At 37.9% G+C, this 15,179-nt stretch overlaps 1 protein-coding gene across 9 annotated transcripts in view; it reads right to left on the bottom strand.

The window, feature by feature from the left end:
* The window catches only part of NUDT13 (nudix hydrolase 13), a 35,497-nt gene that overhangs the window by 1,827 nt on the left and 18,491 nt on the right, over positions 1 to 15,179 (bottom strand). Inside the window, exons 1-8 of one of the 9 annotated variants that reach the window (XM_005602462.4) lie at positions 13,565 to 13,712; positions 8,954 to 9,045; positions 5,763 to 5,902; positions 4,376 to 4,510; positions 3,430 to 3,536; positions 2,264 to 2,389; positions 1,985 to 2,096; positions 798 to 952 (exon numbers count right to left, since the gene is read on the bottom strand). In XM_005602462.4, the coding sequence (XP_005602519.1) occupies positions 798 to 952; positions 1,985 to 2,096; positions 2,264 to 2,389; positions 3,430 to 3,536; positions 4,376 to 4,510; positions 5,763 to 5,902; positions 8,954 to 9,036 (858 nt within the window). In that variant the 5' untranslated portion in view covers positions 9,037 to 9,045; positions 13,565 to 13,712. Of the gene's footprint in view, positions 1 to 797; positions 953 to 1,984; positions 2,097 to 2,263; positions 2,390 to 3,429; positions 3,537 to 4,375; positions 4,511 to 5,762; positions 5,903 to 8,953; positions 9,046 to 13,527; positions 13,745 to 15,179 lie in introns of those variants that run through there. The other 8 variants (XM_023644987.2, XM_001503824.5, XM_070227520.1 and 5 more) reach the window with 8 other exon arrangements.

Below are 15,179 nucleotides of genomic sequence, written 5' to 3'. Positions count from 1 at the left end.
ATCACTTGTGAAAGCCATGCTGTGGCGTTGTCCTACGTGCAAAGTAGAGGAAGATTGGCACAGATGTTGGCTTGAAGCTAATCTTCCTCAAGCAGAATGAGGAAGATTGGCAGCAGATCTTAGCTCAGGGCCAGTCTTCCTCACAAACAAACAAACAAACAAATGTTACTCTTCTTTAAAGGATAAGGGTTAATTAATGATAATCAAAAGCCTAGTATCTTCTTTGCAAGAAGCAAAGTAATGCAAACTGCAGCCACAGGAATCTGAGACAGATTAGATATTATTCATTCTATAGAGACCAAAACACACAGTAGACAAACTTTGGCAGATAGGGACCACAAAGCCTCTGTCAGGGATGCTACAGAAGAGCAAAAGGAGGTTGGATAAGACAATATCTAAGTCCCTTTCAACCAGAAGTTGCTATGATTTTATGTTATTAGTCCCCAACATCCTGGCTGACTTAAGCAATAAGACAATCCTGAAATCAATCATTAAATTTTATATATTTATTGTGTGCTTACTCTATGCAGGAATCTCTAAGTCTTGATGATAAAAGATAAATTGTCTCATGATTGAGAGATATACAAGGAAGAATGGTGATCATCTTGGCACTACCAATTTTCATAGTGATTATTTGTTTCCCTTATGAGATTGCAAGTTCCTTAAGGGTATAAATCATATCTTAAACATCTCTGCATAGACAATGCTGGACTAGACAGGGGCTTACTAAGTACCTACTGACCAGCTTGGATGAGGCAAAGGAAATATCACAGCATGAGGAAAGAATCAGAACTTACCTCTGTTTGCCCTGGTTTCACAGTTGCATGACAGGCAATCATGAGTGAGCTATTAGGAAAGGGCCAGTGCTGGGATGCAGAGTACTGCAGTCTTTCCACCTCCAATCCCACCTCTTCTGCAACTTCTCGCCGGACAGCCTCTTCCAGACTTTCACCTACAAGCACTCAGATTAATTCAGGACAGCTCTGCAGCAGGAAGGGTGATACAGATGCCCATTTGTGAAAGGAGTACCAAACCGGCTCTAAAGTTTCAATGAAATACTCTTGGGAGAGCCCTAAATCTCCGAGTCTTTACAACAATAGGAATCAAATCTGGAGTTGGGTGTTGAACTGCAATACTTAAACCTACTAGGTTAGTTATAATGCAAAATAAGAGTGGCAGTGGGAGAGGCGAGTGTTGCCCCCAGCTTTAATAAAATTCTAATGCCATGTTTCATCATTTGCAAGTTTTACCCCAAGAGACTGAGAAAAAAACCTGTAAATAAATTTTGAATTCTAACTAATAGTATGCATGCTGAAATATTTAGGGAGAAGTGTACCAGTGTCTGCAATCTCTGCATCCAAAAATATGGTAGATTGATGGATGGATAGAGGAATGGATAGATAGGTGATAAAGTAAGTGTAATAAAAAATTATAGAATCTAGGTGGTAGGTGTATTGGTGTTCACTGTATAATTCTTTCAACTATGCTGTATATTTGAAAATTTGCCTAAAATATATTGGAAAATTATAGTACCAGAAGGCAGTTTTGGTGGGGGTTTTTTCAGTTATTTTATTGAGGTCATAATGGCTTATAATATTGTGTAGTTTCAAGTGTACATTATTATTTATCAGTTTCTGTATAGACTGCATCGTGCTTACCACCAATAGTCTAATTTTTATCCGTCACCATACATATGTGCCCCTTTACCCCTTTTGCTTCCCTCCCTCCCGCTCTGGTCACCACTAGTCTGTTCTCTTTATCTGTGTGTTTGTTTATCTTGCACATATGAGTGAAATCATGCAGTATTTGTCTTTCTCTGTCCGGTTTATTTCGCTTAACATCATACAGAAGGCAGTTTTCTTGACGTGATAAAGAACAACGTCCTTGAGACTCCAAGCACTGTGGCAGCAAGACAAAGAAATACCTTCTATTGATAAGCTTTCTTGTCCTCCAGTATCATCCCTCCATGCCCTAAACTCCTTACCTATATCACAAAAACCTGCCAAGGCAGAATACATTCCCTTGGGAAAGGAACTCTGGCGAGCAAGCAGGCATTGAGTCCCATCTGACACCAGAGTGATCACCACGGGAGCCATCTAGGAAAAGGGGATGGAAACTTAAACACTAGGGCTTTGGGGCCTGTTAATGGGATGAAGGAAAAGATAACTAAGGAAAGCCTTTTAACTGTTCAGGCTTCCATCCACAGGACATAGTGCACAGTAATCCACTTCACAGATTACTGTCCTTTTAAAGCAATGCCTACCTGTGGATAATAGATGATCTTATTGGAAGGGCACACACGCTTGCTGCCAGCCATATTCTTCTTGCTGGGCTGCCCACTTCTGCTGCAGAACTGATGGGCATCATGCCAACGGAGAAGAGCCTGAGCCTAGGAATACAAAGATGGGCCTGGTTTCATTGGGGAGAATGTGGGGCTCATCTGTAACAAGCTGGGCCTAGTATTTAGAGCAACTCAAAGGGAAATGCCAATACCTTTCCAGCTCACCTATTTTAAATGGTTATTAACTGTTTAAACTTTAAAATAAGGAAACTATCTGACCATATTCCTCTAGCGTCTGAAATATGAATAAAAGCATACTTTTAAGTGTATTATGAATTATTTAAAATATATAATATATAGGGGCTGGCCCTGTGGCCGAGTGGTTAAGTTCGCACACTCCGCTGCAGGCGGCCCAGTGTTTCGTTGGTTCGAATCCTGGGCGCGGACACGGTACTGCTCATCAAACCACGCTGAGGCGGCGTCCCACATGCCACAACTAGAAGGACCCACAACTAAGAATATGCGACTATGTACCGGGGGGCTTTGGCGAGAAAAAGGAAAAAAAAATAAAATCTTTAAAAACAAAAAAATGGTGCAAAATATATAATATATAAAGTATTGAACAGCCATTTACTTATGATCCAGCTTAAAAATAAACATTTCCAATATAGTTGAACACCCCAACATATACTGCTCCTCAATAAAGGTGGAATTTTTTTTGCAAATAAAGTGTTCAGAGGTTATCTCTTTAAGTTAATGGACAATCAAAAGCACTTTAGCAAGTAAAATCTAAAGCTGTGAGGACGAGTCATTAAAGCAATATAAAATAATTTCTCATAGGAAAAACATGATGACATATGTCATGCTGTGGGTCCTTAAAAATGTTTATGAGGCTAATAGATCATTGCCAGAGATTTGCATGCCCTTAGGAGAAAATGGTCCTGACAGCAGTCCTGCCAAGGGCGAAAGAAAGAAGAAGAAGTAATCTCCCTACAGCACGTTGTCCTTCTGCCAAGGTTTGTAGGAAGGACTATGATCTGCAAAAAAGGAATCAAATGTCACTCTAGCCTTGTGTTATGCACGCATGTATTCACCCATTATACACTGCTTTACTAAATTTCCTACAGAACTGAGAAATCAGAATCTACCGTGGATAGTAAGGAGGCATCCTTCTCATTCAGCTGAAAGAGAGCCTTCCTTAGCTCAATGAAAGACCCCTTGAGCTCTGTCTCCATTTGAGGTTTCTGTAAGGAAGCTAGAAAATGAGAAAAGGGATGAAATGAAACAAACGTCACACTTTGCCTCAGGGTCCCTCTCAAGTATATCCTGTTAGACACTGTTTCCCAAACTCACCTAATAAGACAACTAGGGAAAATAAAAAATACACAGGTTCTCAAGCCCCTACCTGGAGATTCTGAACTGCAGGTAAGTGAGGCCCAGACATTTTTATTTTTTTAACAAGCATCAGGTGATTTCTATATTCAGGAAAATTTGGGAAACATTAGACCATAGTATTTCTCAAGAGCCTCTTCAGGGCAAAAAGAACTTTTGCACTAGCCACACACTATCCTTGGAAAAGAGATGAAATGGGACCTCTGAGCTCCTACCTGAACCTCATTGCAGCATCATACATTTACACCTACAACCCTGAAAGAGAGAAGGAAAGCCTGACAGGAGCCATGAGCCTATAGCAAACTGGTTCCCAAATGCAAGCCTGAAGACTCAGAGCTACTCCAAGGTAGCATGTTTATTGACCTGTATTGATAAAAGAAATAAGAACGATGTCATGAATTTTAAAACATTTCCTATGAAATATTTAAGATATATAAAATGTATAAAAGTACAGAGAATAATACAGTAAGCATATGTGTACCCACCACCTACCTTAGAAAGAAAGCGTTAAGATGTCCTTTATTTTCTAGTAAATGATGGATGATACCAGATGGTAGTATTTTTTTATTTCCTAACTTAAAATGTATATATATATATAAAGTTGATAACCTTTCTGTATTCCCAAAATTTTCTTTGAAATTATGTGAAGCCCCAAAGTCTGAGAACCATTGGAAAGTCCCCACTAGGAATAATGTTATGTACCGTTTATGGGAGAGGAGCTGTTGAGAACCAGATCCAGAGCAAACCATGCTTCATGCTTTTCGGAGCAGCCAAGCAGCACCGAATCTTCTATTCTTTGTGTGTCCTGTCCAAACTTAGCCAGGAGCTTTTCCAACTCTAAGAAATAAAACAGGTAAGAAAGAAAAAGAAGTGTTTTAATTAAACCACCAGAGCCATGGTAGACTTAAAGGAAATCATCTACTTCAGCTCGAATTAGGTACACCTGGCTCCCAGTCGCTACCCTGTAGCTAATTAGCTATGTAATCTTGGTCTAATCACTTAACCTCTCTAGGCCTCCACTTTCTCAGCAGCAATCTGAAGAGTTTGGACTAATGAAGGAATTCTTTCTGTGTAACACTGTGACACTCTATGATTCTATCATGAAAGGAACATATCCCTTAGTTCGAAAGCTACATGATATTTAACTTATGGCACTGAAGAAAAAAAGGCACACTTAAAATGGTAGAGACCAAATCGGTTATATAATTTAGTCTCCAGAGTATGCTGCTTTAGTGGGCCAGGGTAGAACACTAATGTGAGATCCCAGCCTGTATAAGACAAGTGCCGTATAGGGAGAAAACCTGTCCTCTTGTGCATGAAAGACTCACGTTTGTTCATAATGCAACATAACATTGCTAAAGCTCTAAATAATGTTTAGTGCCTTCTGATGGCATCTTTATATTCTTCTGCACTGCTAGGAACTACCTATGCAAGCACTCCAACATCTGACCCAATGGAGGAAATTCACTGACAATGTATTTAGAAGTTAGTTTATAGTGATATCATATAAAACTGAAAGTATCTTGAATGCCAAATCCCAGTGACTTAGATATCTTTAGTTATATACCCTAAAAGAGTTCTCAAAACAAATTAATTTTAATTCACTTTTAATTTTGACCCTTCTAGGAGAAATGAAGTCATGATGCAAATCTTAAACAGTGTAACAGTGTGCAACTCCATGGAGGCTGGAAATCACTGGTCTAAGGTAGGGGTTGGCAAAATATTTTAGGCTGTTGAGTCATATGGTCTCTGTCACAACTACTCTGCTCTGCCATTGTAGTGCAAAAGCAGCCATAGACAATATATAAATAAACAAGTGTGGCTGTATTCCAATTATTTACAGAACAGGTGGCAGGTTCCAATTTGGACAGCAGTTTTGCCGGCCTCTGGTTAAGGCAGTAGTGGTTCATACCATCACACCAAATACTATTTGGGCAACTCAAGTTCATACACTAAATAATTAATTGGCAGAAGCAGTTTGAAAAATCTGGGCTTTAAAGTCGGAGGATCCTTCTCAGGATTCAATATGGACTGAATTCTGCTTAGAGGCTACAGGCTGGTCTACTCTACTGGTCTGCTTTGGGCTTACCTGATAGGCTATGCTGGGGGGCCAGGTACTGATGTTCTGATTTCTGAAGCAAAGGAGCCAGGCTATGAAAGAGGTAAAATGCTCCCGTCTGCTGGGCTGTTTTGCATGCATCATCATCTTCCTTCAGTTCTAATAAATACCTGTATTTTGGAAATAAAGCATTACAAAACCACCTTTAGTTACTTGTACAGCATTCATCTTTGAGAATTCTGTTCCCACATCCCTCTCCTACCACGGCTTTTTCCTTTTATTTATTTACATCCTAAATTGCTCTAAAAAGGATCTGAGGTGGCTTTAGGCAATCATTCCCTCCTTTACACTACTGTACCTTGTCCATACTCCTGTGGTTGCACTTAACGTTGTACTATTTGTTAATTTGTCTGTCTTCCCTGAAAGACAATGGTCTCCTTAAGGGCAGGGTCTGCCTTAGTTCTGTATCTGCAGTAATTAGCATATTGAATGGCTCAATTCAATAAATATTTATTTATTCAAGGGTAATAAATATTTACTGAATTGAACCTCAAGGTACTCTGCCAATATTACACTGTGAGGCAAGAATTTACATGCAGTGGATTGAAAGGAAAACAATACTGTGATAAAACATCAACCACAGATGCCCAGAGATGAGAGCAGACTTCATTATTGCAAAGAGCAAACACTGTGCCTTCAGTAACTCTCATTCAGTCTAGGGAAGATAAAGAGCAAATTTTATCTTCAATGCACCCATGTCTCATACATCTAGTCCCCTAAGTGGACACCATTTGCTCCTTATCTCTACTGAAGGGACCATCGATGGGAAAGAGAAACCACTACTTGACTTATTTAATAAGTGTAATATTTTCAGTAGCCCAAATAAAAATATGTAAAAGAGAATATCCTATAATTATCTTCTATAAAAGAAATAGTACTGGGGCAAGTTCTAGGCTTTTCCAGGACCTTCATTGAGGATGGTCTAAATCCAGCCCTTCAAGAACCTTGAGAATCAGATCAGGGGCCACACGATTCAAAGGGGACTGAATGTGGATTCTCCTTCTGGGGCCTAGAGTTAACCATTTTGCCTGTTGAAAGCCCTCAAACAGACTCTCAGAGATATGGCATATTTTGTCACCTAAGTGGGAAACACAGTTTGTAAGATATTTTCTGTAGGATCTGAGAGTTTTTGTAACACCAGTAGGCAGGGTTGGCTCAACATGAAACTACAAAGCAAAATGATAAACGCACTACAATGGCATCTTTAGAAACCTATTTTTGACTGTGTGATAAAAGGGGTTACAATGAGCTCTGTATAAACAAGAGAAAAGAAACCTGAGATTTTAATACTCGTGATATTTTTAAACTTATTATGAGTGATTGCAGCCTCCTGGGGCAAAGACTCAATGTATGTCAAAGGAGAGACATGTGCCACTCAGAAGTTACCAAATACAAACAATAGAACAAACACCGCTGCCTTCGTAAAACAACAGTAAGCACAGTACAACCTGTACTTTGCCCTAATGACCCTAAAAAGCAAAACACCCAGGTTAAGGTCTTAAACCTGGGGCCTCATTGGAACTGGAACTGAGATCCAAAGTGTTCCTTGCATTCTTCTTGATCAGGAACACTTTAAAAATTCATTTTCTTCCTTTAGTTGTAGTAGCATGGAAAACAACAATACTAAGATTATCAAATGTAAACTGTTTTTTCCTTATTATAAAAGTAATAAATAGTCATTTTATAAAAATCAGAAAATACAGTTATCAATTTTTTTAAAAAGGGAAACCATCAAGAATCCCACCATTCAGAGATGATCACTGTTTATACCTTGGAATTCTCCAAACTATTTATTAATATTGTGTGTGTGTGTGTGTGTGTGTGTATAGGTATATTTAGAATCATACCTACTAATTTATAGCCTTTTTTCTTAAACATATTAACATCTTTTCACACCATATTCTTTATTGATAGAATTTTATTTTCTCATGATTTTTGATATGCTTTTTAATATATTTAATCACTTTAACATACCCATGTTTTAGACTTTCAATAATTCTGTTTTCTCAGAGTCTCAGCCTGAGAACTTCAGTAACATAAATGCCCAAAATATCTAAAACAAGTATTGCAATTCTGTTGTTTTCTCACTCTTGTTCATGTAAGATTGTATGCTTACGTGCCTTTAAATTTTGCGCTGGGCAGTGATGTTTGGCAGAGCTTCCTCTGTGGGAAGCCCTGGTTGTAAGTGTATCCCTCTAGAGGAGTTTTACATTTGCTTCTGCAAGGTGCCCCGGGGATATTATGTCTAGGACTACTACTGAAATTCTTTTCTTAAGGCCAGGGGTGGGGCTGGCCTAGTGGCGCAGCAGTTAAGTTCGCACATTCCGCTTCTTGGTGGCCCGGGGTTCACCGGTTTGGGTCCCTGGTGCGGACATGGCACCACTTGGCAAAAGCCATGCTGTGGTAGGCGTCCCACATATAAAGTAGAGGAAGATGGGCATGGATGTTAGCTCAGGGCCAGTCTTCCTCAGCAATAAGAGGAGGATTGGCAGTAGTTAGCTCAGGGCTAATCTTCCTCAAAAAAAAAAAAAAGAAAAGGCTGGGGGTTTGGGGACCACACCATATAGATGGTGCAAATTTAAACTCCAAAACTGTATGAGAGCAGGCTAGTGATTTCAAATTTGCTCAGGCTGTAGAAGTCCTTTATCATTGTCTTGTACTAGTGTAGATTTTTTTTCTAGTCTATCTTTCACTGAAATTTAGTTCTTCAGGGGAGTGGTAGACATCCAGGGATGGGAGTTATCTACCTTATTTTCAGGAAACTTCGTGAACTGTTATTTAGTATAGTTTTTAATGCCATCATACGGGTGTACTATAATTTAATTAATTTTTTCCTTACTGTTCATTCATCCATTCAACAATACTGCAGTGCCTGCTATGTGCCAGGTACTGTTTTATGCAGTAGGGGTACCACAGTGGAAAAGACAAAGTTCTTATCTTAATATAACTTATATTTAAGTACATCAGACATTTTAGATACTGTTAGAAATTTAGTTTGTTTAGAATTTTTCCAATTATAAATAATTTGTAATGAACATCTTTATATGTAAATCTTAATCATACATCCTTAATCTTCAATATAGGATTTTGAGATATTTATAATTTATAATTTAATGGGAAAAAGATAGAATAAATCAGAGCTCAAGTTGGTCAAAACTCACCGGGTCTTAGTGACATAGGTTGACAGCAGTCTATAGCACCATAAAGATTTTCTCCTGCAAGCAATTCCACAGTACAGGGACATTGTCAGATCCTTGAAGGAAAGAGGAGTTAAAAAAAAAAAAAGATCATAGTATGCAAATTTAAAGTAATGAATCACCAAAAGTGTTATACTTTAAGCCAGGATAGGCTTACTTTTTAATATTAAGGAAAGAGAAACTGCATAGGAGTCAGATGATCTGGTTTCTAAACTGCATTTCTGCTACTAATGAGTTGTGGGATTTCAACTTTGCAGTGCCTCTTTCCTAACCTACAAAACTGAAACCTGTTCTGTGAGAATCAGCTAACTATCCACAAAAAATATGTGCTCCTCCTTACATACTGTGGAATTGGTGCTGGGAGGTAGCTGCCAAGTTAAGGCCTACATTTTTCTCCTCCCTTGTATCCAAGTAGGGCCCAAACTAGGTCTTAACAATGGAATGTGAGTGGAAGGGATGTGTATCTTTTCTAGGCTAAAGCAGTTATGAAGTGGGTATGCCTTCTCTATCCTCTTTTTCCTCTTCTGCTTGGAAGACTCTGGAATAGCAGAGCCATTAGGTGGAGAACTGGCTCCTTGAATCACTACATGGAGAAAAGCCACCCACCAATCAAAGTCCCTCTGCCTCAGCTATTTGTGAGTAAGAAATAAACTTCTGTCCTATTAAGCCACTGAAATTTTGAAGTTTGTTATAGCAGCTAGCATCATAATAGACCAAGTAAGCCTGGAGTGTCTCCAGAGTAATGGAGCTAAGTTTCTCAGACTACATGAAAACCAAAGTCTCTCTGAGAATGAAGCAGGAGGAATCCTGTAGATAAGAAAAATATAAAATTACAGTCATTAGGAAAATATTTCAAAAGCCAGCTATGAAAATCTAACGTGGGTCTAAGATATTTTCTATTTTTTGTATCTCATTGTGAGCAAAAAAAATTCTCTATCTTAAGAATCCGTTCTGCAGAAGGTGATTCCTTTTAAATTGTATACCAGTAAATATTTTATTCCCCATGAAAAGAACATTTCACATTAGCAATTAAAAAGTCAAGAAGTTCCACCAAAAGGAGAAAATCAGTACAGTTAAATAACCAGCCGCTCTTTCAACTGTGCCCAAGGTTAGCAAGCTAACACTAAATCACTGAGGAAAGTCTAAAGTTTAGGCCTACTTCTTGGTTACATAATTATGAATCACTGATGACTAATCCTTGGACAGTTTTGGCTACAATCTATGTCCTAACCAAGGGTAAAATATATATGGCAAACATTCAGTGAAGTATTTGTTGAGTACTGACTTTACTCAAGGTCCTTTAAGAAACACAAAAATGTACAGGATGAAAATCCTGCCCTCAAGGGACTCTATCAGGAGAGAGAAAACAAATATGTAACTTTCACAGAAGGCAATATGTGATTACAAAGCATTCTAGGAGAGTATTAAAAGTATAATTCCTATTTTAATAACCCACAGACTTGTGATATACTAGAAGAAATGTATTTAAGGTTAATATTTCTCTCTCATATACAAGTCTGAGGATTTAAATTGGTATAATATTTTTGGAGGGCAATTTGGTAATATCTATCAAAATGTTAAATAAGCATCTCTTTTACCTAGCAATTTCACTTCTAGGAATTTTTCCTAAGGAAAGGATATGTACAGGAATGTTAACTGAAAATTACGATAAAAGGGTATAATACACAGCTGTTCAAAATAAATAGGAAATAAGACGACAGTGGAAAAGTATATATGTAGTAAGAGGGAAACATATTCAGAATATATTATTAAGTAAGAAATGCAAGTAGTATTTGGTTGGCTTAGCATGAGCTAATTAATTTATGAAGAAAAGGACATATACATACCAGAATGCATAAATTAGATATGTCTTTATTTATATTTTTTAAGTGACTAGAAGTACACATACCAAACTGTTAACAGTGACTAATTTGGCAGAGTGGGATGGAGATAGGGATCAAGAAGGGTACTTGTAATTGTTACTTTATGTATTCCTGTACTTAAAAATAAATTTAACCATGTGTACATACTCCTTTAACAAATAAAGCATAAAAACATAGTAGTTCATGGGACTAACTCTACAATGAGGTACATTGTTCCTAGTAGCACCTCACCACATTCCCTGGGAACCAAAAGGAATTCCTTTGGTGAGTTCCTTGAACCCTGAGAACTGAAAGAGCTGTTTGGTTGTAGTTATGACTACCAACTAGCCTGTGTGGCTGACTGTACTTGGCTGCCTGACGTTTCGCCCAGCTTCTGCTACTAAATTAACCGTAGCCAATTGTGGATTATCATGGCGTGCTGACTCATGGGATGGTGGTCAGAGCTGGTAGAAAACGTAAAGTTCTTAATGTAGCTTTGGAAAAATATCATTAATCAAGAGAAAAACCAGACTTATTTTACCTGAGAATTGTACCTTCATTGGTACAGTCATAAACCTAGCAGATAAAGATTAAGTCTAATTCTTTTTCTAAATGGTCCCTTACATATTCTTTTTTTACACATCTTATACAAAAGCAGTCTAGAAACTATTTAAAAGTCAAGAGAAAATGATTTCCTTAAAATTCAGTTTTAACTGTATTTTTCTCTTTTAAATAGATCATTTAAGTTATAAAATTAATATAACTACATTACAGGACATCTGGAAAATGGAATTGTGAGAGCACCCATACTATTACCACATAAAGATAACTAATAATTTAACATGTATTTTCTAGTCTTTTTACATATTTATAATCAGAGGACACATTTTTTCAACTTGCTTTCATGAAACATGTCATAAGCAGTTTTCTATGTTTTTGTATAAACTTCATAATTTTTTGGCTGCATAATATTACATTCAAGTAGATTCATCCTGATTAGCTAAACATTCCTCCGATTTTAGACATTTAGGTTGCTCCAATTTTAAATTATCAGAAATAAAACACCACAAATACCTCTGTGCCAATATTTTCAAGTTACTTTTTTAAGTTTCCCAAAGTAGAATTATAGGGATGAAATTTATTTTAAAATCATATGGCTCTTCCTACACAATGTCACACTTGCAAGATTCAATAGTATTTGGTTAAAAAAAAGAACTTTTATTTTATATTCCTTTGTTCACTCTAAAGATTGAAAGTGTTTTCAGATTTAATAGTTCTAGTTCCCCTTTTGTAAATCGTCTGTTTGGTGTCCTGTGCTCATTCATTTATTGTGGTTTTACTTTATTGTGACCATTCAAATTTTTAAAATATTATAGTGCATTTACAGCATTTTCCACAATATGATCATCCAAATGTACTGTAGGAACCAACTGCTGTATGTATTGCCTTTCTCTGTGAAGCAGTCATTCTGACTGAAATAAGACTGTAATAAGCTCAGGCCTGCCTTCTATTTTGTTTACAGTGCACATGCATGTCTCTAAAGCAAGAAAGGGACAAGGAAGTCTGAAGAGACTCATGGACTTTTTATTCCTGGCTCTCCTACTATCTGAATTTGTGACCTGAGGCTGTCACCTAACTTGTCAGAGCTTGGTTTCTGTCTTACTTCTCACAGTGTGAGGAAGGAGAAAATACGGATCTAAAGTGTATTACAACTATGTCAGGTTTTAACATACCTAATTCTCAGATCTGTTGGACTATAAAATCCTTAAGAGTTGGGATTGCATCTTCCTTATCTACAGCACCTAGCACAGTCCCTATCACAGTTTGAAACACAATATATATGAATGAATGAATGAATTTATCCCATTTTACAAGTGAGGAAGATAAAGCTTTGAGAGGTTAACCAATCTGACATCACAATCTAGACAGCAGCAGATTCAAACTCAGGGCCATCTGGCTCAAAAGCTCACGTTTTGATAAGAAATACATGGGATAGCATTTTCCAACATTCATTTACTATTTATGTTTTTAAAAGTTGAAAGACTGATTGAGATGAAAGGTAATATTATTTTTACTGAAACTATTAAATGATGAGGCAAGGTCCTTAAGAGTAATGATTTCTTTGAACCGCCTGTAATAAATGATTCACATGTGTTTTTCCTCCTGTTCATCTTAACAGAAGAAAGATTAATTTATAAAGCACTACAGCATGACAAAAAAAGCCCATTTTGAATCTCTGGGTTACTTTGACCAAGAAGAGGCCAGGTCTGTAGTTTGAAAGAGCACTTTTCAGAGAGTCTGTCTTTTCATGACTAAGGACCTTAACGGGATGGGAAATAAGCAAAATTGAGAAGCCACTGGGATACAGATTTCAAGGTCTCGCTGACCAGCTTTATGGCTGGCTTTCTAAAAAATAATTTTTCCTCCCTTAATTCAAAAATCATTCAGGCACAATGCAGAAAAGCTGGCAAATTCCATTTTTAAACGGCTCTCCAAAGAAGTATCAGAAAATTATTAGCAGTAGTTAATAAGATAGCTCTGCAAGTTATGATGCAAAACTGTGGTCATTCCCTGGTTTCTGGAAGGAAGACGGACTAAGCTAAAATGGAAAAATGCTGTGACTGAGAGCTTTCTTCAAGGTCTGATTATGCCTCCCCATAAAAATCCTTCCCATACTTAGAAACTGAAGAGGTTTTTGTTCCGCTGCACTCACTCTGAATTCTGTTGGGGGCGCCTTCCCAGGCCTCAAGAATCAGCGGAAACCAGGAAATTCCAAACGTTCCTGGGAAGTTGGGCTTCCCTTCCCCAGAGGAACCACTGCAACCTCTGCCACACTTCCCAGAATCCTCCTAGCCATGCATTCTGGGAAATGTAGTTCAGTCTTCATGCCAGCTGCTAAGCTCTCTGAAATTAACCATGGTTGTCAATGCCTCTGCCACACTTTCCCAGAATCCCCAGTTGCACTCTGGGAATTATAGTTCAATCCCCAGGCATGCTGCTGTGCCCTCCAAATGCAGTTAACCATGGTTATCAAAAGCATGATCTTCCAAGATCTTCTAAATCGATTACCAGAAGAACAGCTGTATCTTTTGAGAAGGTAGAGTAGCATTCGATCCATTTTTGAGTTACAAAAGGATAATGTCATTAAACCCTCCTCATACAGAGAAAGTATATTTTGGTGGGGGAGGGAAGGAGTATTGGGGCAGGAAATCAGATACCTTTCAACATTTCTGTAGCTCTAATTCTATCTCTGTCTGCCCACTTTAGAACTAGCGCTAACATTTCATGAAATTCTGTCAATTTAAAAGGACAAGACTGTGTAGGTGTGTTTGAACTTAGAATGCATTCCTTGATCAACCAAGGCAAGAGGATTCTGTCTGACTGAAAGCAGTCTCCCAGCAGAAGTACTTTGGTGCTGCTCTCTTCTCTTCTTAATATTAAAGTTATTTGCTTATAGGAGAAGACAGTTTTGAAGGCAGGTCAACATATATTTAATGAGTACCAAATGTGCCTGGGACTGTTACAGGCACAGGATACAGCAGAGAACAAAACACATGAAAATTTCTGTCCTCGTGTAACTTACATCCTAGAGAAGGAAACAAACAAGCAAACAAGTAAATATACAATGTGTCAGGTGGTTATAAGTGCTAGGAAGAAAATTAAAGCAAGCTAAGAGGAGGGAGGATTTTGCTATTTTATATAGAGTGGTCAGCTTCATTGATAAGGTGATATTTGAGCAAAGACCCTGAAGGAGCTGAGGAAGGAAGCCAAGAGGATATCTATGGGAAGAGATTTGTTAGCAGAAAAAATCAGCAAATGCAAAGGCCCTGGGGTGGAAGGGTGTCTGGCAGGTTTGAGGAAAGGCTAGGACAAAGTGTGGTGGTCAGAGATGAGGTCAAAGAATAAACAAGCACCAGATCATGTAGGGCCTTACATGTCTTACAATTCTTATAGGGCCATTATAATGCTTTTAGTTTTTACTCTGAGAGGGATGGGATGTTACAGAAGAGTTTGAGCAGCAGAGTGAGAAGATTTAACTTACAGAAGAATCACTCTGGGTGTGGAGATTAGACAGTAGGGGATAAGAGTTATTAAATCCTGAATGTCATTGTTGATATGTACCTAAGATGCAGGGGTAGGAAGAGCAGTAGCTGTGGTTAGTTGACCAGCCATTTCTTTTGAACCTTTGCATTAGCACATGAACCCAAGCTTTTTATCAGATTGATTCATTATCCTTAAGGGAGGCACAGAAAATTTCAGGGAAACAAGATATAAAGTCAGCGAATTCCAAAGAGATGAGGAAGCATGTTTAGTGAAAGTTAGAGCTC

This window comes from Equus caballus, chromosome 1 (genome assembly GCF_041296265.1).
Source record: "Equus caballus isolate H_3958 breed thoroughbred chromosome 1, TB-T2T, whole genome shotgun sequence".
NCBI classification, from domain to species: domain Eukaryota; kingdom Metazoa; phylum Chordata; class Mammalia; order Perissodactyla; family Equidae; genus Equus; species Equus caballus.
This window is presented reverse-complemented; position numbering and strand designations above follow the sequence as displayed.